At 47.1% G+C, this 26,804-nt stretch overlaps 1 protein-coding gene across 2 annotated transcripts; it reads right to left on the reverse strand.

Moving 5' to 3' along the window:
- Positions 1-1,846: 1,846 nt before the first annotated feature.
- Positions 1,847-24,933, reverse strand: TMED4 (transmembrane p24 trafficking protein 4). 2 transcript variants are annotated; one of them, XR_011320851.1, is made up of 6 exons: positions 24,713-24,933; positions 12,094-12,194; positions 9,927-10,052; positions 8,571-8,717; positions 3,188-4,609; positions 1,847-2,861 (listed from the first exon to the last, which is right to left on the reverse strand). XR_011320851.1 is itself a non-coding variant. In XM_069766704.1 (5 exons), the coding sequence occupies exons 1-5, from the start codon at positions 24,873-24,875 to the stop codon at positions 4,460-4,462; spliced, it is 687 nt and encodes a 228-aa protein (XP_069622805.1). In that variant the 5' UTR covers positions 24,876-24,933; the 3' UTR covers positions 1,847-4,459. The 2 variants fall into 2 exon arrangements, 1 of the variants encoding a protein (XP_069622805.1); XM_069766704.1 differs by having other exon boundaries at positions 1,847-4,609.
- Between the last annotated feature and the right edge of the window lie 1,871 nt (positions 24,934-26,804).

A 26,804-nucleotide genomic window follows, 5' to 3' on the forward strand; every position in this document is an offset into this window, starting at 1 on the left:
CCCTTTCATTCAATTGGATTAATAATGGATAGGTGTCATAATTGACGCCTCTCCATTATTAATTAGGCTTAATGTCACCTTACAATAGCAAGGTGGCATTAACCCTTCATTACCCCATATCCCACCGCTACACGGGAATGGGAAGAGAGTGGCCAAGTGCCAGAATAGGCGCATCTTCCAGATGTGCCTTTTCTGGGGTGGCTGGGGGCAGGTGTTTTTAGCCAGGGGGGGGGCAATAACCGTGGACCCTCTCCAGGCTATTAATATCTGCCCTCAGTCACTGGCTTTACTACTCTGGCGGAGAAAATTGCGCAGGAGCCCACGCCAATTTTTTCCGCCATTTAACCCTTTATTTTAAGAGCTAGAACGGCCAAATTTTGCAGATACACACTACTGACATTAGTAGTGTGGAATCTGCAAAAAAAATGGAGAGAAGACATGGTTTACTGTATGTAAACCATGTCTCAAATCATGTCGGGTTTTAGGAAGGAGAAAGAAAAAGCCGGTAATTGAATTACCGGCTTTCAAGCTGTATAGCGCTGGAATAAATATTAATATATATACATATATGTGTCTCACTGACATATATATATATATATATACCTATTCTATGTGTACACATTTATTCTACCTATTCTACTGTAAGCTGTCAGTGTGATTTTACTGTACACCGCACTGAATTACCGGCTTTTCTCTCTAACAGCGCTGCGTATTTCTCGCAAGTCACACTGCTTGTCCGTGTGAAATCCGTATTTTTCACGCTTCCATAGACTTTCATTGGCGTATTTCTTGCGCAGTACGGTGACAAACGCGGCATGCTGCGATTTTGTACGGCCGTAGAAAGCCGTATAATACTGATCAGTAAAATACGGCAGATAGGAGCAGGGGCATAGAGAATAATTGTGCCGTATTTTTTGCGAGTTTTACGGACGTAGTTTCTGCGCTCTTACGTCCTTTTTTCATGGCGGCAACATGAACCTATATATATATATATATATATATATATATATATATATATATATATATATATATATATATAAAACCATCCAGGGTGGAAAATTCAATCCTGGGTAAGTAAAACTGGAACAGTATGGTAGCAAACCTTCACATTTCAGCATGAAGCCTTAAACGGGAGATGACCACTAGAGGACTAGTAAACCTCCTGCCACGTAGTCTTCCATACATAAGCTCTATATAACTCCACCCTCACCAGATTGGTAGTTTTCTGCCTATGCAGAGTGTACACAGAAAGCTGCCAACAATCAGTGGATTGGGTGGGGTTATAGAGCTCAGCATTCAATTGGTAGATTTGCAACCAGATTTTAGTAAAACTGCAGAAAGCAGCCCAGTAAGTGATAAATCGCTGGAATCAGGGTCTCTGCCCCTACATCATGCTGCTCTGGGATGGGACAGGAAAAGCCTGGTAACAAATTCCCTTTAAAGGCAGACTCCGGGATCGTACACTGATAACCCCAGCACCTTTTTTTCATTGATGTGTTTAAACAAGGACGTGTGAACGAGGCCTTATTCTTAATCCCACAGTGTAACTAGCGATAGGAGTGCAGCTCTGAGGTATAACGTCTGCGGTGCTGATGGGCGATAGCGCCAGGGATGGCCACAATTTGGGGAAGAATAGTCACAGGACCCCGGCCTTATGGTGCACGCTGCGGTTACGTCATTTCTATAGACCTTTAATCAGGAGAACTGTCTCTAATAAAGAGGCCATTCAGTGTACACCACTCATTACACAGGCGCACACACGTCACACGTCCCTGCTCCCTCCAGCGGACCCCACACTCCACAGACGTGGACCCCACACATCACCGCTGGACACCAGACACAGATCTCAGGGACACGGAAATATTCTCTTTATTACAAGTCAATAGTCACAGAAAGAGACAAATATTCCTCGATGTAATCCCCCAGTAATAAAGTATCAGACACATCGTTCCGGGGGCCGTGACGAGGGGGGGGGGGATGTAGTGTCACCCTAATTATTGTAAGGTACAAACAGTGCTCTAGCAGTGTGACCGCGGGGGGAGGCGTCAGGCTGGGACCACCGGCGGCAGAAACTTCCGCTAAAGAAAAGCTATCGCACAGCTGCAGCGCGGCAGTGACATTTACAAACCCCTTTTAGATGCAAAAAATAAAAAAACATATGCACTGTGTAAACAAAGGGTTAATGCCACAGATCTCCCAGACATTTATTCCTCCTGTACCATGAAAGGGAATCTGCCACCAGGTCTTTGCTACCCTGAGAGCAGCATAATGCAGGGGCGGAAGCCCTGATTCCAGCAATGTCTCACTTACTGGGCTGCTACCTGTAGTTTTGATACAATCACTGTTTTATCAGCAGAAGATTATCACTAGAGGACTGGTAAACCTGCTGCCATGCAGTTCTATCCCACCTCCCACCACCATTGATTGGCGGCTTTCTGCATATGCACAGTGTGCACAGAAAGCTGCCAATAAGGGGTGTGGGCGGATTATACAGAGCCCAGCATTCAGAAAACAGTTTTTAATCAAAACTACAGGAAGGAGCCCAGTAAGTGACAGATTGTTGGAATCAGGGCTTCTGCCCCTACCTTGTGCTGCTCTCACATTGGGTAGTAAAAACCTGAAATTGCCTTTAAAACTAGTAGTCTGTAGTTTACATCATTTAGTAGACAAGTGTAGAAATAATATATAAGCCGGCACCAGACGACGCCCTTTATCTACAGATTACTAACATACCGACAAGTCTGCAAATCACTAAATGTACAAATTGTGAATATCTGCCAATAATGGGATTTCTCACCAAGCCGCTCCTCCACTTTTCCTCTGCACCAGTTTCCCTATAGCATTTAAAGGGACACTGTCACCTGAATTTGGAGGGAACAATCTTCAGCCATGGAGGCGGGGTTTTGGGGTTTTTGATTCACCCTTTCCTTACCCGCTGGCTGAATGCTGGCTGCAATATTGGATTGAAGTTCATTTTCTGTCCTCCGTAGTACATGCCTGCACAAGGTGCAATCTTGCCTTGCGCAGGCATGTACTATGGAGGACAGAGAATGAACTTCAATCCAATATTGCAGCCAGCATGCAGCCAGCGGGTAAGGAAAGGGTGAATCAAAAACCCCGCCTCCATGGCTGAAGATTGTTCCCTCCAAATCCAGGTGACAGTGTCCCTTTAAAGGGAATCTTTCACCAGATTCCTGCTTTCTCATCTGAGAGCAGCACAATGTAGGAAAAGAGACCCCGATTCCAGCGATGTGTCGCTTAGGTTACTGGGTACAGCAGTTGTGGCACAATCAGAGATTTTAGATGTAGCAGAGCTCAACAAGCTGCCCCCACTCACACCACAGCTTTATGTGTACATTGTATACGAACAGAAAGCTATTAAATCGGTGTTGGGGTTGGACCAGGATGCATGTGAGCTATTGTCCCACATTGATAATCTCCTGCTGATGAAATACTCATTGCATTGAAACAACAGCACATAGCCCAATAAGTGACACATCACTGAAATCAGTGTCTCAGCCCCTCCCTCTGATCACATAGCAAAAACCTATGGACAGATTCCCTTTAAAGAGCACTTCCCCGGAAAATCCAGTTTCTTCCTTCTAATCTATCCAAAACGTACCACAAGAAAAGAACCACCCATCGTTACAGGTGTACTGCTTTCCCAATAATAGCCGAGCTAAGCAATGGCTGCCCCTACATCTCGGAATAACTAGAATCTAGGAATGTAAGAGAGATTAGTGACGGCTGCTGAGGATCTGGACTGGCAGCCACACTGGCTATCGCCCAGCGTTCCCATAAGCAGATGGAATAACTACTTGAACATATACTTACCTGAAGGGGTTTGCTTTTGGATGAAAATATCTTTAAAGGGGCTTGTTCAGCTAAGAAAACATAAAAAACAAAGTCCTATCTATCCCACCACCATTCAGACACTTCCTGGGATCCGGTCAGTTGAGCAGTGGTGAGAAAGGGGAAGCGGCGGAACAGGAACAGCCAGAGATCAGGAAGAGCGACATCCCGTTATCATTGTAACCCATTCTGAAAACTGTTTGCCGGCCGGACAACCCCTTTAATGGCCGTCTAGAGAAGTGGAAACACACGAATGCGAGAATTGGAACCTCCTCATTATCGGGCTCCATTCACTTACTGCAGGAACCGATAACACTTCACTTTTATTTGTTACAAACCTTCCTACCCCCCATATAGACGCTGCTGCTGTCACCGCCGGGAGTGAATGGTGGAGACCTATAAATATAAGTGACGGCAGCAGCCAGGACCTGAGCGATTGGAGCTTAGAACCCACCGGTCTTCATTGAGGTTTGGGCTTTTTTTTTGTAGGTCTGTACATATAAAGAGAATATCTACTGGTATCGAGCAGATGGGGATAATAACCATTCCTTCTTGTCCACACGTGGCGGGTACACAGTAGGCAGAGCTGGGCATGGAGGTACACGGTTCACACTAGTTTCTTGGCCTCGAAGAAGCTCTTAAGGTGTCTCATCTGCCAGATGCCAGTGAGGATGAGGATGAGGGTCTGGGCAATGGACCACCACAGGACGCGCTGGTTCGTGCTCTCGCTGGTTAGTCGGAACCGCTCTTCACGATACTGCAACAAAGAGAAAGGAATCAGTGGATGCGCGGCTCGTATTAATAAGCATAAAGGGATGGAACTCTGGAGATCTCATGTGGAACTATAGCCTATTAGTGTGGATGGATGTAATAAATGGGGGGGGGGACACAGCAGCTACTCTAGGAATTAGATCAGAGAGCCACCTATACACCATCCCCATACTGAGGAATGGCCACATATACCGTACAGAGCAAAAGTTTGGACACACCTTCTCATTTAAAGATTTTTCGGTATTTTCATGACTATGAAAATTGTACATTTCACACTGAAGGCATCAAAACTATGAATTAACACATGTGGAATTATATACTTAACAAAAAAGCGTGAAACAACTGAAATTATGTCTTATATTCTAGGTTCTTCAAAGTAGCCACCTTTTGCTTTGATGACTGCTTTGCACACTTGGCATTCTCTTGATGAGCTTCAAGAGGTAGTCACTGGGAATGGTTTTCACTTCACAGGTGTGCCCTGTCAGGTTTAATAAGTGGGATTTCTTGCCTTATAAATGGGGTTGGGCCCATCAGTTGTGTTGTGCAGGAGTCGGGTGGATACACAGCTGATAGTCCTACTGAATAGACTGTTACAAAGAAACTGGATCACATGAGGACCGCCCCAGGAAAGGAAGACCAAGAGTCACCTCTGCTTCTGAGGATACAGTTATATGAAAAAGTTTGGGCACCCCTATTAATCTTAAGCTTAATGTTTTATAAAAATTGTTTTTTTGGCAACAGCTATTTCAGTTTCATATATCTAATAACTGTTGGACACAGTAATGTTTCTGCCTTGAAATGAGGTTTATTGTACTAACAGAAAATGTGCAATCTGCATTCAAACAAAATTTGACAGGTGCATAAGTATGGGCACCCCACCAGAAAAGTGACATTAATATTTAGTAGGTCCTCCTTTTGCAAAAATAACAGCCTCTAGTCGCTTCCTGTAGCTTTTAATGAGTTCCTGGATCCTGGATGAAGGTATTTTTGACCATTCCTCTTTACAAAACAATTCCAGTTCAGTTAAGTTTGATGGTCACCGAGCATGGACAGCCCTCTTCAAATGATCCCACAGATGTTCAATGATATTTAGGTCTGGGGACTGGGATGGCCATTCCAGAACAGTGTAATTGTTCCTCTGCATGAATGCCTGAGTAGATTTGGAGCGGTGTTTTGGATCATTGTCTTGCTGAAAGATCCATCCCCTGCGTAACTTCAACTTTGTCACTGATTCATGAACATTATCGTCAAGAATCTGCTGATACTGAGAGGAATCCATGTGTCCCTCAACTTTAACAAGATTCCCGTGCCGGCATTGGCCACACAGCCCCAAAGCATGATGGAACCTCCACCAAATTTTACTGTGGGTAGCAAGTGTTTTTCTTGGAATGCTGTGTTTTTTGGCCGCCATGCATAACGCCTTTTTGTATGACCAAACAACTCAATCTTGGTTTCATCAGTCCACAGGACCTTCTTCCAAAAAGAAATTGGCTTCTCCAAATGTGCTTTTGCATACCTCAGCCGACTCTGTGGCGTGCTTGCAGAAACGGCTTCTTCGCCTCACTCTCCCATACAGCTTCTCCTTGTGCAAAGTGCGTTGTATAGTTGACCGATGCACAGTGACACCATCTGCAGCAAGTTGATGCTGCAGCTCTCTGGAGGTGGTCTGAGGATTGTCCTTGACTGATCTCACCATTCTTCTTCTCTGCCTTTCTGATGTTTTTCTTGGCCTGCCACTTCTGGCCTTAACAAGAACTGTACCTGTGTTCTTCCATTTCCTTACTATGTTCCTCACAGTGGAAATTGACAGGTTAAATCTCTGAGACAGCTTTTTGTATCCTTCCCCTGAACAACTATGTCGAATAATCTATGTTTTCAGATCATTAGACAGTTGTTTTGAGGAGCCCATGATGCCACTCTTCAGAGGAGATTCAAACAGGAGAACAACTTGCAAGTGGCCACTTTAAGTAGCTTTTCTCATGATTGCATACACTTGGCTATGAAGTTCAAAGCTCAATGAGGTTAGAAAACCAAAAAAAGTGCTTTAGTAAGTCAGTAAAAAGTAGGAAGGAGTATTTAAAACAAGAAAATGATAAGGGTGCCCATACTTATGCACCTGTCAAATTTTGTTTGAATGCAGATTGCACATTTTCTGTTAGTACAATAAACCTCATTTCAAGGCAGAAACATTACTGTGTCCAACAGTTATTAGATATATGAAACTGAAATAGCTGTTGCCAAAAAAAACAATTTTTATAAAACATTAAGCTTAAGATTAATAGGGGTGCCCAAATTTTTTCATATAACTGTACGTTTATCCGAGTCACCAGCCTCAGAATTCGCAGGTTAAAAGCAGCTCAGATTAGAGACCAGGTCAATGCCACACAGAGTTCTAGCAGCAGACACATCTGTACAACAACTGTTAAGAGGAGACTTTGTGCAGCCGGCCTTCATGGTAAAATAGCTGCTAGGAAACCACTGCTAAGGACAGGCAACAAGCAGAAGAGACTTGTTTGGGCTAAAGAACACAAGGAATGGACAATAGACCAGTGGAAATCTGTGCTTTGGTCTGATGAGTCCAAATTTGAGATCTTTGGTTCCAACCACAGTGTCTTTGTGTGATGCAGGAAGGGTGAACGGACGGACTCTACATGCCTGGTTCCCACCGTGAAGCATGGAGGAGGAGCTGTGATGCTGTGGGGGTGCTCTGCTGGTGACACTGTTGGGGATTTTTTCAATATTGAAGGCATACTGAACCAGCATGGCTACCACAGCATCTTGCAGCGGCATGCGATTCCATCCGGTTTGCGTCTAGTTGGATCATCATTTATTTTTCAACAGGACAATGACCCCAAACACACCTCCAGGCTGTGTAAGGGCTATTTGACCAAGAATGAGAGTGATAGGGCGCTACGCCAGATGACCTGGCCTCCACAGTCACCAGACCTGAACCTAATCCAGATGGTTTGGGGTGAGCTGGACCGCAGAGTGAAGGCAAAAGGGCCAACAAGTGCTAAGCATCTCTGGGAACTCCTTCAAGATTGTTGGAAGACCATTCCCGGTGACTACCTCTGGAAGCTCATCAAGAGCATGCCAAGAGTGTGCAAAGCAGTCATCAAAGCAAAAGGTGGCTACTTTGAAGAACCCAGAATATAAAACATAATTTCAGTTGTTTCACACTTTTTTGTTAAGTATATAATTCCACATGTGTTAATTCATAGTTTTGATGCCTTCAGTGTGAATGTACAATTTTCATAGTCATGAAAATACAGAAAAATCTTGAAATGAGAAGGTGTGTCCAAACTTTTGATCTGTACTGTACATTAGACTACCAGCCGATCTGGAGTATTACCAAGCCCAATCTGCCTTAGGCTAATGTGTACGGGGGAGCCTTTAGATTTTCAATGACTATGGAATAATCCACTGCACTCTAAGTTAGAAGATACGAAAGTAATTTTAATGTTCAGATATATAGTTGGCAATGTGGAGGTATATAGACATGGGCGAAATAAATTTACAACGTTTGGACCCCTCTCGAGTAATAATCACGTATTCATCTGGATAAAGCAAAGAAGAGCCACACAGACTGCATTGGCGCCGGAGCACTTACTCTTCTCCGTCTGGATAAAGCAAATGCATGATTAGTCCTCAGGAGGGGTCGTAGCATCGTAGAAGTATTTTGCCCATGTCCATATACCTCCACATTGCCTACTCTATCTCACTGATGATCCCCCCAACCCTGAGAAATCATTAGGTTGTGGAATGACAAAGAAAAACTGCAAAATGTACCCAAGTCCCAGGCGACTTACAGTGAAGCCAATGACAACCATTAGAAGTGGTGTTGCAATGTGACGCTCCGACCCATGGAACCAAACCATGGAGTCTAAACCATGGAAAATGAGTAAAGAACTTGGCTTGGACTTCCCACCGCGGCTCCGCCATCTTACCCTCTGATAGTTCTGCTCCTTTTGGATCTGTTCCACCTGATCCAGGAGTTGTCTAACCCGGAGCTGTAGTTCTGTTAGTTTGTCCTTTGCTGCGATCTCCGGGTAATTGTTTGTGTGTTCTCCAATCTGGATGTCCAAATGAACTCTCTGCAAGGAACGAAAGTCCTTGTCATGCCCAGGTAATCAAGGGTTATTCCCAAAATCAGCTTTCTGAACATACAGAATTATTAAAGGGGTTGTGCACTACTTGGCAGCCCCCTTTTTAAATGCCCAAGTCCCCCGAGTTAATTAAGAAAAGCCGATACTCCCCTCCTGCACAGGCGCCATTTTAGCGTCTGATCTCCCTGTGTTCACATGACATTTTCATGTCACCTGAGCGCTGCAGCCAATCAGCAACTACTGACTGACTGCGGCCTTCAATATTTCTTCACAGCAGTGACGTGACAATAACGTCACCCACCGGGAACAGCAGCACCAACCAAGCACCGCTGGAAGAGGTGAAAATGCATTTTCTGTGGATCATAAGGGATAATACATCTCCTTGTGGACAGGGAAGTGTAAGGAGACTTATAAGCCATGCAATGGTCCTCTGGTAATTAAAATATACAAATATCATCGTCTGATTGGGAGAGGAGTCTAACTCTAGTGATACCTATTGGATGTAGCAATCCTAAAAGTAAGCCATACGACGAGGCTCGTTAAAGACTTTCATCCAGTAAGTGGCACAGCAATCGGCAAGTAATGGCTAACTACCAGCCTGTGCTCCCTGCAACGATCTTGGACGACTCCTGACAACAATTTTCCTGCTTCTTGCTCGGTTGATGTCATGCTGATTGACAACCAGCTCAGCGATCTGCTCTGTCGACATCACAGGAAGTAGGAGAATCACCAGAAGGAGCAGTCTGTGACCACCTTTAGTCAGGTGAAATAGTCACCGGGAAGCAAAATCCTGGATAACCCCTTTAACTTTGTGAACATCTCTCTTCCGTCTGTTATTAATTTTGTAGTGTAGTATCTTTTTGTGCGTTTAACAAATATTTTGTGATACATTGTGCTGTGCATTATTAACTATGTTTTACAGTTATTTTTTTTTTGGGGGGGGGGGGGCGGGGTAACCCTATACCAATGCAATCAGGTGTAATCTGTGGTAGAATGAAGCTGCAGCGCCTCCACAGGGGAGAAGAAGAATTACATGGGGTCTGGTAAAAGCAATAAGCTGTCTAGGTCCTCTAGAGACAGAGTGACGTATTACTGTGAGATAAGGCTGAACACCACAACGCCATGGCTGCTCTCAATCCCATGTGTCACTAACTGAAAAAATAGATGATATGGATGTCCACAGGAAGAATTGTATACCAGTTTGCCTCCAGCAAAAAGGGACATTCTGGTAGAGTTGGAGTGCAGGCAGATCTGGTGCTCCCCGGGGGTGTGAGATGTGAAGGTAAATCGGCCTTCTGAACCGTACTGCCTAGAGAGGATGACCTACAAGAAAGAAAAATCAAGATGAAATTAGATTCATACTATGGTAAATAAGTCATATGATGCAAATCTGTTACTAGATGGATGATACAGAAAGCTTCATGCTCCATATCACTCTTCACACAGCCAGACTCTCTGACAAACACAGCTCTGCTACAAAATATCATGTATACCCCACACACAGCCAGACTCTCTGACAAACACAACCCTGCTACAAAATATCATCTATACCCCACACACAGCCAGACTCTCTGACAAACACCGCCCTGCTACAAAATATCATGTATACCCCACACACAGCCAGACTGACAAACACAGCACTGCTTCAAAATATCATCTATACCCCACACACAGCCAGACTCTGACAAACACAACCCTGCTACAAAATATCATGTATACCCCACACACAGCCAGACTCTGACAAACACAACCCTGCTAGAAAATATCATGTATACCCCATACACAGCCAGACTCTCTGACAAACACAACCCTGCTACAAAATATCATGTATACCCCACACACAACCAGACTCTCTGACAAACACCGCCCTGCTACAAAATATCATGTATACCCCACACACACAGCCAGACTGACAAACACAGCACTGCTTCAAAATATCATCTATACCCCACACACAGCCAGACTCTCTGACAAATAAAGCCCTGCTACAAAATATCATGTATACCCCACACACAGCACTGCTTCAAAATATCATATATACCCCATACATAGCCAGACTGACAAACACAAACCTGCTACAAAATATCATGTATACCCCACACACAGCCAGACTCTCTGACAAACACAGCACTGCTACAAAATATCATATATACCCCATACATAGCCAGACTGACAAACACAAACCTGCTACAAAATATCATGTATACCCCACACACAGCCAGACTCTCTGACAAACACAGCACTGCTACAAAATATCATGTATACCCCACACACAGCCAGACTCTCTGACAAACACAACCCTGCTACAAAATATCATGTATACCCCACACACAGCCAGACTCTCTGACAAACACAGCCCTGCTACAAAATATCATGTATACCCCACACACAGCCAGACTCTGACAAACACAACCCTGCTACAAAATATCATGTATACCCCACACACAGCCAGACTCTCTGACAAACACAACCCTGCTACAAAATATCATGTATACCCCACACACAGCCAGACTCTCTGACAAACACAGCCCTGCTACAAAATATCATGTATACCGCACACACAGCCAGACTTTCTGACAAACACAGCACTGCTACAAAATATCATGTATACCCCACACACAGCCAGACTCTCTGACAAACACAGCACTGCTACAAAATATCATGTATACCCCACACACAGCCAGACTCTCTGACAAACACAACCCTGCTACAAAATATCATGTATACCCCACACACAGCCAGACTCTCTGACAAACACAGCCCTGCTACAAAATATCATGTATACCCCACACACAGCCAGACTGACAAACACAGCACTGCTTCAAAATATCATCTATACCCCACACACAGCCAGACTCTCTGACAAACACAACCCTGCTACAAAATATCATATATAGCCTTAGGGAAGGGCCACACAGATATATGAGGTGCTGATGCCTTATAGCCCAGTCCTGAGAGAGACTGTCAAATAAGAAATGAGAGCAAAATAATTTTTTGTGGTTATTGGTTAACAGCAAGTACCGTAGTTTGCAATAAAGGTTTAATAGAACAGAAAGCTGCTACAACTTCAGGGTCTTTTCTAAGGAGCTGCATCAATGCTGTCTTTCAGCAGCTTCACGAGACCCCATTATACATGCTCAGGCTGTCACTCGCAGCTAGACTGAAAGGTCTTCTGACCTGAATTATCAGCGTGACATACGCGTATGAGGTCATTAGTTCTTGTCAGGAGAACAAGGGTCAGGTTGGGCTGAGAATAGCAGCCAAGAACCATAGAATATATGAGACGTGTGAATTTGTCTCCATGCATCTCCAATGGTCTTACAGGGGTAATATACAAGATGCAGCGAGAACAGCCTCCATTTACCTTGCCGTCAGGGTCCTTCACCTCCACATGCATGCCCAGACCTGGCGTAGACGGCAGAAACGTCTCGGCCTGTTTGTCCCACAGCTGAGTCTTATAATTTCCTGCAATTAAAAAGAACGAGACTGATGAATCCAGCTCTTCGCTCACCTTGGACTGTGCTTTCTTTCCACAATAACCTGAAAACTGCCCTACTGAGACCACCGCTACCTTCACTTCTGTGACTAGGATCCAGCAGAACATGTGTGACCACCCGTGCCATAAACGGTGGGTGCACAGATCACTACCACCACTGCTCACACGAGGGGCATCAGACCCTCTACTTGTCATCGATGGAGGTGCTGAGACACTAACATGTCTGACGTGTGACGATGAGGATGGTGCACACTGCATTATACCACGATGGATCTCCCCCAATGTGTCAGTATAGAGACAATAACGGAATCTCAGATAAACAGGAGCGGCCGCAATATAAAGAACACAAAGAAACCCATCAGCCATAAGATTAAAACTGATCACGTCGTTACCTCTATCAAAGGGGGTGACATATTAGGCAGAAATAATCAAACAATTCTTGAAGGTGATGTATTGGAAATCTCAAGTCTTGGCCTTCACGTGGTTGTGACACCAGCGACCCCAAACCATTGTACCGACCAAATACATCCCCCCCTATCACTGTAGCAGTATCCGCACATTCACAGCAAATAAATATTGTTCTAAAATAAGGGGTTTATTTTACTAATGGACATTTGTTGTCATTCATCCTATTGAGCAGAAGTCCGGCGCAGGTAGGGACTATCCCGGCCACGGACGTCACCCATAAAGCTTCGTTATAGGGAGGGGACAGTGACCGCATCCTCTGCCCCCTGATGACGTCTCCTTTTAGTGTCCCAGCATGCACTGGGGATTCTCAAATGAAGCATCAAAGAGGAAGTAGTAATATAAATAAAGTTGTGAAAGTATAATAGGGACTTTATATTTAAAATATATTTGAAAAAGAAGATTAGATTATGAGATTAAATAGTCATTTAAGGTTAAAATAAATATTCGTTTCGGACCACCCCTTTAATGATCTATGATGGATATATGGGTCATGGAGTGAGTCAGGGTGTGTGGAGCTGGGCCCAGTGCACACGGGACAGATGGCAACTGTACTACACAGCCAGCATCTGCCTCTGACAGCAGCGACCAGCGGTGGGCTAGCACTGATGGCTGCCAATAGTCTCCAAAATGTGGCTGTCAGTCACTGTCAGCCATTTATGCACCACGACTCGGCCCCAGCGGCCGTTTACCTGCCCATCGACCTCCACTCCACACAATTGGGGGATGCTGATGAGCAGCAAGGGACCTGCTGGAGACCCCTACTGCAGCCATGCTAGTTCTCCCGTTAATGCCAATCACAAACTACGGGGTTTATAGCAGGCCGTGATTTTTACTACACACCCATAGTACAGTATTGAAGTATATAGTGCAGAAATTATTGCAGGTTCAATTCCCTTATGTGACTGGGGAAGAAAAAAAAAAAGTGAAAAGTAAAAAAAAGAACTATTAAAAAGAAAAAAAGACAAAACTAATTGCAATCGCTTTATTTTCCCAAGTTAAAAATAAACAAAATGTCAAATTCTGAAAAAAGGCATTTGTTATGACCGCGTATGTAAAAGTCCCGTGAAAATATAAGATTGTTTCCCTCAAGAGAGCAAGTGTAAAAAAAAAAAGGAAATTAAAACACCAAAATTGTCATCTTTTTATCACAGCACCTCACACACAAAGAAAAAAAACAAAACAATGAAAAACGATCAAAACCTAATATGTACCCCAATATGGCATCAGTGAGACCCACCCGATCCCTCTCACAGCTCTACCAGTTAAAAATAATTCACTAACAGTCAGTAAAAGGAAAATCTCCCTAGGCTTAAAGGTCTATTGCTCTCTGTTATCAGCCTCCTGATCTAGTATATAATTGTCTAAGGGTCACTTCCGTCCGTCTGTCACAGATACACCCAGCCGGTGCGACCAATCAGCGACACTGGCGTGGGATTTAATGTTAAAAAATAATAATAAAATCATTATATACTCACCTTCCGGTTCCAGCCCAGGCCTTTCCCGCTCTTCGCGACGCTCCGGTGGCCGGTCCATGCATTGCGGTCTCGCGAGATGACGACGTAGCGGTCTCGCGAGACTGCGACGTCATCATCTCGCGAGACCGTAATGCACTCTTGAGACCGGAGCGTCGCGAGGAGCATCGGTAAACGCTTCGCTTGGATCCGGGGGCCGACGGAAGGTGAGTATATAACTATTTTTTATTTTAATTCTTTTTTTAACAGGGATATGATGCCCACATTGCTGCATACTGCGTGGGCTGGGCTGCATACTGCGTGGGCTGGGCTGCATACTGCGTGGGCTGGGCTGCATACTGCGTGGGCTGGGCTGCATACTGCGTGGGCTGGGCTGCATACTGCGTGGGCTGGGCTGCATACTGCGTGGGCTGGGCTGCATACTGCGTGGGCTGGGCTGCATACTGCGTGGGCTGGGCTGCATACTGCGTGGGCTGGGCTGCATACTGCGTGGGCTGGGCTGCATACTGCGTGGGCTGGGCTGCATACTGCGTGGGCTGGGCTGCATACTGCGTGGGCTGGGCTGCATACTGCGTGGGCTGGGCTGCATACTGCGTGGGCTGGGCTGCATACTGCGTGGGCTGGGCTGCATACTGCGTGGGCTGGGCTGCATACTGCGTGGGCTGGGCTGCATACTGCGTGGGCTGGGCTGCATACTGCGTGGGCTGGGCTGCATACTGCGTGGGCTGGGCTGCATACTGCGTGGGCTGGGCTGCATACTGCGTGGGCTGGGCTGCATACTGCGTGGGCTGGGCTGCATACTGCGTGGGCTGGGCTGCATACTGCGTGGGCTGGGCTGCATACTGCGTGGGCTGGGCTGCATACTGCGTGGGCTGGGCTGCATACTGCGTGGGCTGGGCTGCATACTGCGTGGGCTGGGCTGCATACTGCGTGGGCTGGGCTGCATACTGCGTGGGCTGGGCTGCATACTGCGTGGGCTGGGCTGCATACTGCGTGGGCTGGGCTGCATACTGCGTGGGCTGGGCTGCATACTGCGTGGGCTGGGCTGCATACTGCGTGGGCTGGGCTGCATACTGCGTGGGCTGGGCTGCATACTGCGTGGGCTGGGCTGCATACTGCGTGGGCTGGGCTGCATACTGCGTGGGCTGGGCTGCATACTGCGTGGGCTGGGCTGCATACTGCGTGGGCTGGGCTGCATACTGCGTGGGCTGGGCTGCATACTGCGTGGGCTGGGCTGCATACTGCGTGGGCTGGGCTGCATACTGCGTGGGCTGGGCTGCATACTGCGTGGGCTGGGCTGCATACTGCGTGGGCTGGGCTGCATACTGCGTGGGCTGGGCTGCATACTGCGTGGGCTGGGCTGCATACTGCGTGGGCTGGGCTGCATACTGCGTGGGCTGGGCTGCATACTGCGTGGGCTGGGCTGCATACTGCGTGGGCTGGGCTGCATACTGCGTGGGCTGGGCTGCATACTGCGTGGGCTGGGCTGCATACTGCGTGGGCTGGGCTGCATACTGCGTGGGCTGGGCTGCATACTGCGTGGGCTGGGCTGCATACTGCGTGGGCTGGGCTGCATACTGCGTGGGCTGGGCTGCATACTGCGTGGGCTGGGCTGCATACTGCGTGGGCTGGGCTGCATACTGCGTGGGCTGGGCTGCATACTGCGTGGGCTGGGCTGCATACTGCGTGGGCTGGGCTGCATACTGCGTGGGCTGGGCTGCATACTGCGTGGGCTGGGCTGCATACTGCGTGGGCTGGGCTGCATACTGCGTGGGCTGGGCTGCATACTGCGTGGGCTGGGCTGCATACTGCGTGGGCTGGGCTGCATACTGCGTGGGCTGGGCTGCATACTGCGTGGGCTGGGCTGCATACTGCGTGGGCTGGGCTGCATACTGCGTGGGCTGGGCTGCATACTGCGTGGGCTGGGCTGCATACTGCGTGGGCTGGGCTGCATACTGCGTGGGCTGGGCTGCATACTGCGTGGGCTGGGCTGCATACTGCGTGGGCTGGGCTGCATACTGCGTGGGCTGGGCTGCATACTGCGTGGGCTGGGCTGCATACTGCGTGGGCTGGGCTGCATACTGCGTGGGCTGGGCTGCATACTGCGTGGGCTGGGCTGCATACTGCGTGGGCTGGGCTGCATACTGCGTGGGCTGGGCTGCATACTGCGTGGGCTGGGCTGCATACTGCGTGGGCTGGGCTGCATACTGCGTGGGCTGGGCTGCATACTGCGTGGGCTGGGCTGCATACTGCGTGGGCTGGGCTGCATACTGCGTGGGCTGGGCTGCATACTGCGTGGGCTGGGCTGCATACTGCGTGGGCTGGGCTGCATACTGCGTGGGCTGGGCTGCATACTGCGTGGGCTGGGCTGCATACTGCGTGGGCTGGGCTGCATACTGCGTGGGCTGGGCTGCATACTGCGTGGGCTGGGCTGCATACTGCGTGGGCTGGGCTGCATACTGCGTGGGCTGGGCTGCATACTGCGTGGGCTGGGCTGCATACTGCGTGGGCTGGGCTGCATACTGCGTGGGCTGGGCTGCATACTGCGTGGGCTGGGCTGCATACTGCGTGGGCTGGGCTGCATACTGCGTGGGCTGGGCTGCATACTGCGTGGGCTGGGCTGCATACTGCGTGGGCTGGGCTGCATACTGCGTGGGCTGGGCTACAAACTGCGTGGGCTGGGCTGCATACTGCGTGGGCTGGGCTGCATACTGCGTGGGCTGGGCTGCATACTGCGTGGGCTGGGCTGCATACTGCGTGGGCTGGGCTGCATACTGCGTGGGCTGGGCTACATACTGCGTGGGCTGGGCTACATACTGCGTGGGCTGGGCTACATACTGCGTGGGCTGGGCTACATACTGCGTGGGCTGTTATATACTACGTGGCTGGGCAATATACTACGTGGGCTGTTATATACTACGTGGCTGGGCAATATACTACGTGGCTGGGCAATATACTACGTGGGCTGTTATATACTACGTGGCTGGGCAATATACTACGTGGCTGGGCAATATACTACGTGGGCTGTTATATACTACGTGGCTGGGCAATATACTACGTGGGCTGTTATATACTACGTGGCTGGGCAATATACTACGTGGGCTGTTATATACTACGTGGCTGGGCAATATACTACGTGGGCTGTTATATACTACGTGGCTGGGCAATATACTACGTGGGCTGTTATATACTACGTGGCTGGGCAATATACTACGTGGGCTGTTATATACTACGTGGCTGGGCAATATACTACGTGGCTGGGCAATATACTACGTGGGCTGTTATATACTACGTGGGCTGTTATATACTACGTGGCTGGGCAATATACTACGTGGGCTGTTATATACTACGTGGCTGGGCAATATACTACGTGGGCTGTTATATACTACGTGGCTGGGCAATATACTACGTGGGCTGTTATATACTACGTGGCTGGGCAATATACTACGTGGGCTGTTATATACTACGTGGCTGGGCAATATACTACGTGGGCTGTTATATACTACGTGGGCTGTTATATACTACGTGGGCTGTTATATACTACGTGGGCTGTTATATACTACGTGGGCTGTTATATACTACGTGGGCTGTTATATACTACGTGGGCTGTTATATACTACGTGGGCTGTTATATACTACGTGGGCTGTTATATACTACGTGGCTGGGCAATATACTACGTGGGCTGTTATATACTACGTGGCTGGGCAATATACTACGTGGGCTGTTATATACTACGTGGCTGGGCAATATACTACGTGGGCTGTTATATACTACGTGGCTGGGCAATATACTACGTGGGCTGTTATATACTACGTGGCTGGGCAATATACTACGTGGGCTGTTATATACTACGTGGCTGGGCAATATACTACGTGGGCTGTTATATACTACGTGGCTGGGCAATATACTACGTGGCTGGGCAATATACTACGTGGGCTGTTATATACTACGTGGCTGGGCAATATACTACGTGGGCTGTTATATACTACGTGGCTGGGCAATATACTACGTGGGCTGTTATATACTACGTGGCTGGGCAATATACTACGTGGGCTGTTATATACTACGTGGGCTGTTATATACTACGTGGGCTGTTATATACTACGTGGGCTGTTATATACTACGTGGGCTGTTATATACTACGTGGGCTGTTATATACTACGTGGGCTGTTATATACTACGTGGGCTGTTATATACTACGTGGGCTGTTATATACTACGTGGGCTGTTATATACTACGTGGGCTGTTATATGCTACGTGGGCTGTTATATGCTACGTGGCTGGGCAATATACTACGTGGGCTGTTATATGCTACGTGGCTGGGCAATATACTACGTGGGCTGTTATATGCTACGTGGCTGGGCAATATACTACGTGGGCTGTTATATACTACGTGGCTGGGCAATATACTACGTGGGCTGTTATATACTACGTGGCTGGGCAATATACTACGTGGGCTGTTATATACTACGTGGCTGGGCAATATACTACGTGGGCTGTTATATACTACGTGGGCTGTTATATACTACGTGGGCTGTTATATACTACGTGGGCTGTTATATACTACGTGGGCTGTTATATACTACGTGGGCTGTTATATACTACGTGGGCTGTTATATACTACGTGGGCTGTTATATACTACGTGGGCTGTTATATACTACGTGGCTGGGCAATATACTACGTGGGCTGTTATATACTACGTGGCTGGGCAATATACTACGTGGGCTGTTATATACTACGTGGCTGGGCAATATACTACGTGGGCTGTTATATACTACGTGGCTGGGCAATATACTACGTGGCTGGGCAATATACTACGTGGGCTGTTATATACTACGTGGGCTGTTATATACTACGTGGCTGGGCAATATACTACGTGGCTGGGCAATATACTACGTGGGCTGTTATATACTACGTGGCTGGGCAATATACTACGTGGGCTGTTATATACTACGTGGCTGGGCAATATACTACGTGGGCTGTTATATACTACGTGGCTGGGCAATATACTACGTGGGCTGTTATATACTACGTGGGCTGTTATATACTACGTGGCTGGGCAATATACTACGTGGGCTGTTATATACTACGTGGCTGGGCAATATACTACGTGGGCTGTTATATACTACGTGGCTGGGCAATATACTACGTGGCTGGGCAATATACTACGTGGGCTGTTATATACTACGTGGGCTGTTATATACTACGTGGCTGGGCAATATACTACGTGGGCTGTTATATACTACGTGGCTGGGCAATATACTACGTGGGCTGTTATATACTACGTGGGCTGTTATATACTACGTGGCTGGGCAATATACTACGTGGGCTGTTATATACTACGTGGCTGGGCAATATACTACGTGGGCTGTTATATACTACGTGGCTGGGCAATATACTACGTGGCTGGGCAATATACTACGTGGGCTGTTATATACTACGTGGCTGGGCAATATACTACGTGGGCTGTTATATACTACGTGGCTGGGCAATATACTACGTGGGCTGTTATATACTACGTGGCTGGGCAATATACTACGTGGGCTGTTATATACTACGTGGCTGGGCAATATACTACGTGGGCTGTTATATACTACGTGGGCTGTTATATACTACGTGGCTGGGCAATATACTACGTGGGCTGTTATATACTACGTGGCTGGGCAATATACTACGTGGGCTGTTATATACTACGTGGCTGGGCAATATACTACGTGGGCTGTTATATACTACGTGGCTGGGCAATATACTACGTGGGCTGTTATATACTACGTGGGCTGTTATATACTACGTGGGCTGTTATATACTACGTGGCTGGGCAATATACTACGTGGGCTGTTATATACTACGTGGCTGGGCAATATACTACGTGGGCTGTTATATACTACGTGGCTGGGCAATATACTACGTGGGCTGTTATATACTACGTGGCTGGGCAATATACTACGTGGGCTGTTATATACTACGTGGGCTGTTATATACTACGTGGCTGGGCAATATACTACGTGGGCTGTTATATACTACGTGGCTGGGCAATATACTACGTGGGCTGTTATATACTACGTGGCTGGGCAATATACTACGTGGCTGGGCAATATACTACGTGGGCTGTTATATACTACGTGGGCTGTTATATACTACGTGGCTGGGCAATATACTACGTGGGCTGTTATATACTACGTGGCTGGGCAATATACTACGTGGGCTGTTATATACTACGTGGCTGGGCAATATACTACGTGGGCTGTTATATACTACGTGGCTGGGCAATATACTACGTGGGCTGTTATATACTACGTGGCTGGGCAATATACTACGTGGGCTGTTATATACTACGTGGCTGGGCAATATACTACGTGGGCTGTTATATACTACGTGGCTGGGCAATATACTACGTGGGCTGTTATATACTACGTGGCTGGGCAATATACTACGTGGCTGGGCAATATACTACGTGGGCTGTTATATACTACGTGGGCTGTTATATACTACGTGGGCTGTTATATACTACGTGGGCTGTTATATACTACGTGGCTGGGCAATATACTACGTGGGCTGTTATATACTACGTGGGCTGTTATATACTACGTGGGCTGTTATATACTACGTGGGCTGTTATATACTACGTGGGCTGTTATATACTACGTGGGCTGTTATATACTACGTGGGCTGTTATATACTACGTGGGCTGTTATATACTACGTGGGCTGTTATATACTACGTGGGCTGTTATATACTACGTGGGCTGTTATATACTACGTGGCTGGGCAATATACTACGTGGCTGGGCAATATACTACGTGGGCTGTTATATACTACGTGGCTGGGCAATATACTACGTGGGCTGTTATATACTACGTGGCTGGGCAATATACTACGTGGGCTGTTATATACTACGTGGCTGGGCAATATACTACGTGGGCTGTTATATACTACGTGGCTGGGCAATATACTACGTGGCTGGGCAATATACTACGTGGGCTGTTATATACTACGTGGGCTGTTATATACTACGTGGCTGGGCAATATACTACGTGGGCTGTTATATACTACGTGGCTGGGCAATATACTACGTGGGCTGTTATATACTACGTGGCTGGGCAATATACTACGTGGGCTGTTATATACTACGTGGCTGGGCAATATACTACGTGGGCTGTTATGTACTACGTGGGCTGTTATATACTACGTGGCTGGGCAATATACTACGTGGGCTGTTATATACTACGTGGCTGGGCAATATACTACGTGGGCTGTTATATACTACGTGGCTGGGCAATATACTACGTGGGCTGTTATATACTACGTGGCTGGGCAATATACTACGTGGGCTGTTATATACTACGTGGGCTGTTATATACTACGTGGCTGGGCAATATACTACGTGGGCTGTTATATACTACGTGGCTGGGCAATATACTACGTGGGCTGTTATATACTACGTGGCTGGGCAATATACTACGTGGCTGGGCAATATACTACGTGGGCTGTTATATACTACGTGGGCTGTTATATACTACGTGGCTGGGCAATATACTACGTGGGCTGTTATATACTACGTGGCTGGGCAATATACTACGTGGGCTGTTATATACTACGTGGCTGGGCAATATACTACGTGGGCTGTTATATACTACGTGGCTGGGCAATATACTACGTGGGCTGTTATATACTACGTGGCTGGGCAATATACTACGTGGCTGGGCAATATACTACGTGGGCTGTTATATACTACGTGGGCTGTTATATACTACGTGGGCTGTTATATACTACGTGGGCTGTTATATACTACGTGGGCTGTTATATACTACGTGGCTGGGCAATATACTACGTGGGCTGTTATATACTACGTGGCTGGGCAATATACTACGTGGGCTGTTATATACTACGTGGCTGGGCAATATACTACGTGGGCTGTTATATACTACGTGGGCTGTTATATACTACGTGGCTGGGCAATATACTACGTGGCTGGGCAATATACTACGTGGGCTGTTATATACTACGTGGCTGGGCAATATACTACGTGGCTGGGCAATATACTACGTGGGCTGTTATATACTACGTGGCTGGGCAATATACTACGTGGGCTGTTATATACTACGTGGCTGGGCAATATACTACGTGGGCTGTTATATACTACGTGGGCTGTTATATACTACGTGGCTGGGCAATATACTACGTGGGCTGTTATATACTACGTGGCTGGGCAATATACTACGTGGGCTGTTATATACTACGTGGCTGGGCAATATACTACGTGGCTGGGCAATATACTACGTGGGCTGTTATATACTACGTGGGCTGTTATATACTACGTGGCTGGGCAATATACTACGTGGGCTGTTATATACTACGTGGCTGGGCAATATACTACGTGGGCTGTTATATACTACGTGGGCTGTTATATACTACGTGGCTGGGCAATATACTACGTGGGCTGTTATATACTACGTGGCTGGGCAATATACTACGTGGCTGGGCAATATACTACGTGGGCTGTTATATACTACGTGGGCTGTTATATACTACGTGGGCTGTTATATACTACGTGGCTGGGCAATATACTACGTGGGCTGTTATATACTACGTGGCTGGGCAATATACTACGTGGGCTGTTATATACTACGTGGCTGGGCAATATACTACGTGGGCTGTTATATACTACGTGGCTGGGCAATATACTACGTGGCTGGGCAATATACTACGTGGGCTGTTATATACTACGTGGGCTGTTATATACTACGTGGCTGGGCAATATACTACGTGGGCTGTTATATACTACGTGGCTGGGCAATATACTACGTGGGCTGTTATATACTACGTGGCTGGGCAATATACTACGTGGGCTGTTATATACTACGTGGCTGGGCAATATACTACGTGGGCTGTTATATACTACGTGGGCTGTTATATACTACGTGGGCTGTTATATACTACGTGGGCTGTTATATACTACGTGGCTGGGCAATATACTACGTGGCTGGGCAATATACTACGTGGGCTGTTATATACTACGTGGGCTGTTATATACTACGTGGCTGGGCAATATACTACGTGGGCTGTTATATACTACGTGGCTGGGCAATATACTACGTGGGCTGTTATATACTACGTGGCTGGGCAATATACTACGTGGGCTGTTATATACTACGTGGCTGGGCAATATACTACGTGGGCTGTTATATACTACGTGGGCTGTTATATACTACGTGGCTGGGCAATATACTACGTGGGCTGTTATATACTACGTGGCTGGGCAATATACTACGTGGGCTGTTATATACTACGTGGCTGGGCAATATACTACGTGGGCTGTTATATACTACGTGGCTGGGCAATATACTACGTGGCTGGGCAATATACTACGTGGGCTGTTATATACTACGTGGGCTGTTATATACTACGTGGCTGGGCAATATACTACGTGGGCTGTTATATACTACGTGGCTGGGCAATATACTACGTGGGCTGTTATATACTACGTGGCTGGGCAATATACTACGTGGGCTGTTATATACTACGTGGCTGGGCAATATACTACGTGGGCTGTTATATACTACGTGGGCTGTTATATACTACGTGGCTGGGCAATATACTACGTGGGCTGTTATATACTACGTGGCTGGGCAATATACTACGTGGGCTGTTATATACTACGTGGCTGGGCAATATACTACGTGGGCTGTTATATACTACGTGGCTGGGCAATATACTACGTGGGCTGTTATATACTACGTGGCTGGGCAATATACTACGTGGGCTGTTATATACTACGTGGGCTGTTATATACTACGTGGCTGGGCAATATACTACGTGGGCTGTTATATACTACGTGGCTGGGCAATATACTACGTGGGCTGTTATATACTACGTGGCTGTGCTATTTACTACGTGGGCTGTGTTATATACTATGTGGGCTGGGCTATATACTACGTGGGCTGTTATATACTACGTGGCTGTGCTATTTACTACGTGGGCTGTTATATACTACGTGGCTGTGCTATTTACTACGTGGGCTGTGTTATATACTATGTGGGCTGGGCTATATACTACGTGGGCTGTTATATACTACGTGGCTGTGCTATTTACTACGTGGGCTGTTATATACTGCGTGGCTGTGCTATATACTATGTGGCTGGCCGCGAACAATCAGTGACAGGCGCAGTACGGCCGCGAATTGGCGCGGGATTTGAACCACGCTTCGCTAATTGGTCGTGGCCGGCCGAATCCTGTGTATTCAATGTATTATTCTAAAATCTTCATAAATAAACTACATACATATTCTAGAATACCCGATGCGTTAGAATCGGGCCACCATCTAGTGTTACATAACGCCCGCATAGCTGGAGCAAGCAGCAGCATTTCGGTTACTGTCTCTTTAAAGTCAAAAAACTTTTAAATCTGTTTCCATAGCAGCGGAGTTTGTTACAACTGTTACCACAAAAATATAAAATCGTTGCCACAGCAACACTGCAGGCACCTGTCAGGGCTTTTAACCCTGTATTAACCAGCGCTCAGCACAAGCCGCACCTGCCGCTCTCACCTATCACCATGGTCTCATCCGGGATCTCCTCAATGAAGCATCGTTTCTCCGTCTCCCCGATGTGAAAATAGAGGCCCCGGGCCAGGCCGAGGTGCAGCAGCAGCACGAGCAGCGGGACTAGCTGGGGTCTGAGGGTCCCACAACCCGGGGCGCGGGGAGACATGACAGTAGTGATAGGACTGGGCTGTGCGCTCACTGTTGCCTCCTGCGTGTCACGCCTCCGTCCGGAAAGCATCTTCGGCTGCTGATTGGCTGTAAGCTGTCTAAGGGCGGGGTTAAGCAATGCTGAAAGCGAGGCTTGGTTCCGGACTATGGCAACGTCACCACTGGCTGGAGGGCAACGTCACCTCAGAGCCGCCATCTTCCATCCGACTGAGTGACGTCACTGCGCGCAGGTTTTTGCTCATTTCTGAACATTTCTAATTAAAAGCAGAACATTTTAATACAGCTACTTAATGATGGTGCAGAGCAGTGTAGGAGGTGGAAGTTTTACTGCAACAGCCATTTTTACTGCTGCTCATAATTATTATTACACAATATATAATACAATATATATTCCCATGTGCCAAAATAGTGATGGCGACATAAAACAGGTGTATAATTGTGATTAAGGCTTACTAAAGTACCTGATTTCTGAAAACTGAGCCGCTGGCTACAATATAAGACCCCATGTATGTCCTCATACGTAGAAGGGGGCTGGCTGAGCTAATGAACTGAGCTAGACAGCAAGCCCCTTCCATTACTACTGACTCACAGAGGGGAGCTATCTGTGTGTTTGTCCCCTGCTCTTTACTCACCCTCCCCCAGTCAAACACTGAGTCTTCGCCGCCACTTCCAGCTCCCTGACATCACGACAACGCTGCAGCCAATCAGTGAGTAACTGGCTTTGCCCAAGTCGATGGCACAATCTGTTCAAAAGCCGCTGAACTCACTGATTGGATGCAGCGTTGTCGATGTGATGTCAGCGCTGCAGGCGATATCAGATACCGGGATCAGCGGCAGAAACTCAGCGCTGGACCTGGGGAAGAGGGGTCGCCCACTCAGGGTTCTGTACTCTTGAGGGGTCCACACAGAGCAATTGCCATCCTATACTGTATCGGCGGGCACAGAACACAACTGCGCGGTACATCAGAAGGACACAGTCTCCCTGCACCACCGCTCTCTATTCATTAGGTCGTTCTCTTTACTGCGGCCTCCAGAACAGCCGGTCCCAGTGGAGCATCGTGACTGACATCCTGTGCATGCTCCGGCGCGATGACATCACCGTGTCTGTCCGTCCGCGCCTTTGTTGCCGCTGGAGTCCGAGTTTGCTGATGGGTTACAATGGCATCGAAGGGTCTGCTGAAGTGTCCCATGGCTGCTATGTTGTTCCTTCTATGAAGTCCAGCCTGCAAATGAACTTCACAATAGAACCGCAATTTAACCGTGTACTGCAAGGCTGTAGTATTGCCGCATATTATATACAATCAAGTGATTGAAGGGTCGAGGCAGCCAAGGAAACTAAAAAAACAACCTATTAAAACTGGTAAAACTACAATTTATTCCATGAAAACAAGCTCTCGTTAGGATGACAGAAAAATAAAAAAGTTATGGCTTTTGGAAGAATGGAAGGAAAAAAATAAAAGTGCAAAAAAATTCCTGACCGTGAAGGGGTAAATAAGTGAGCTGTTACATATGGTCAAAATTGTTGGTACCCCTCGTTTAATGACAGAAAAACCTACAACGGTCACAGAAATAGCTTGAATCTGACAAAAGTAATAATAAATAAAAGATCTATGAAAATGATCAAATGAAAGTCAGACATTGCTTTTCAGCCATGCTTCCACAGAATGTAAAAAAAAAAAAAAAACTCATGAAATAGGCCTGGACAGAAATGATGGTGCCCCTGAAAATAATGTGACCAAATGGACATGTTAAATAGCGGTGTGTCCACTAATTAGCATCACAGGTGTCTACAATCTTGGAATCAGTGAGTGGCCTGTATATAGGGCTACAGATACTCACTGTGCTGTGTGGTGACATGGGGTGTATAACACTCAGCATGGACCAGCGGAAGCGAAGGAAAGAGTTGTCTCAGGAGATTAGAAAGAAA

The sequence above is a fragment of the Ranitomeya imitator genome, chromosome 4 (assembly GCF_032444005.1).
Source record: "Ranitomeya imitator isolate aRanImi1 chromosome 4, aRanImi1.pri, whole genome shotgun sequence".
In the NCBI taxonomy this organism is placed as follows: Eukaryota; Metazoa; Chordata; class Amphibia; order Anura; family Dendrobatidae; genus Ranitomeya; species Ranitomeya imitator.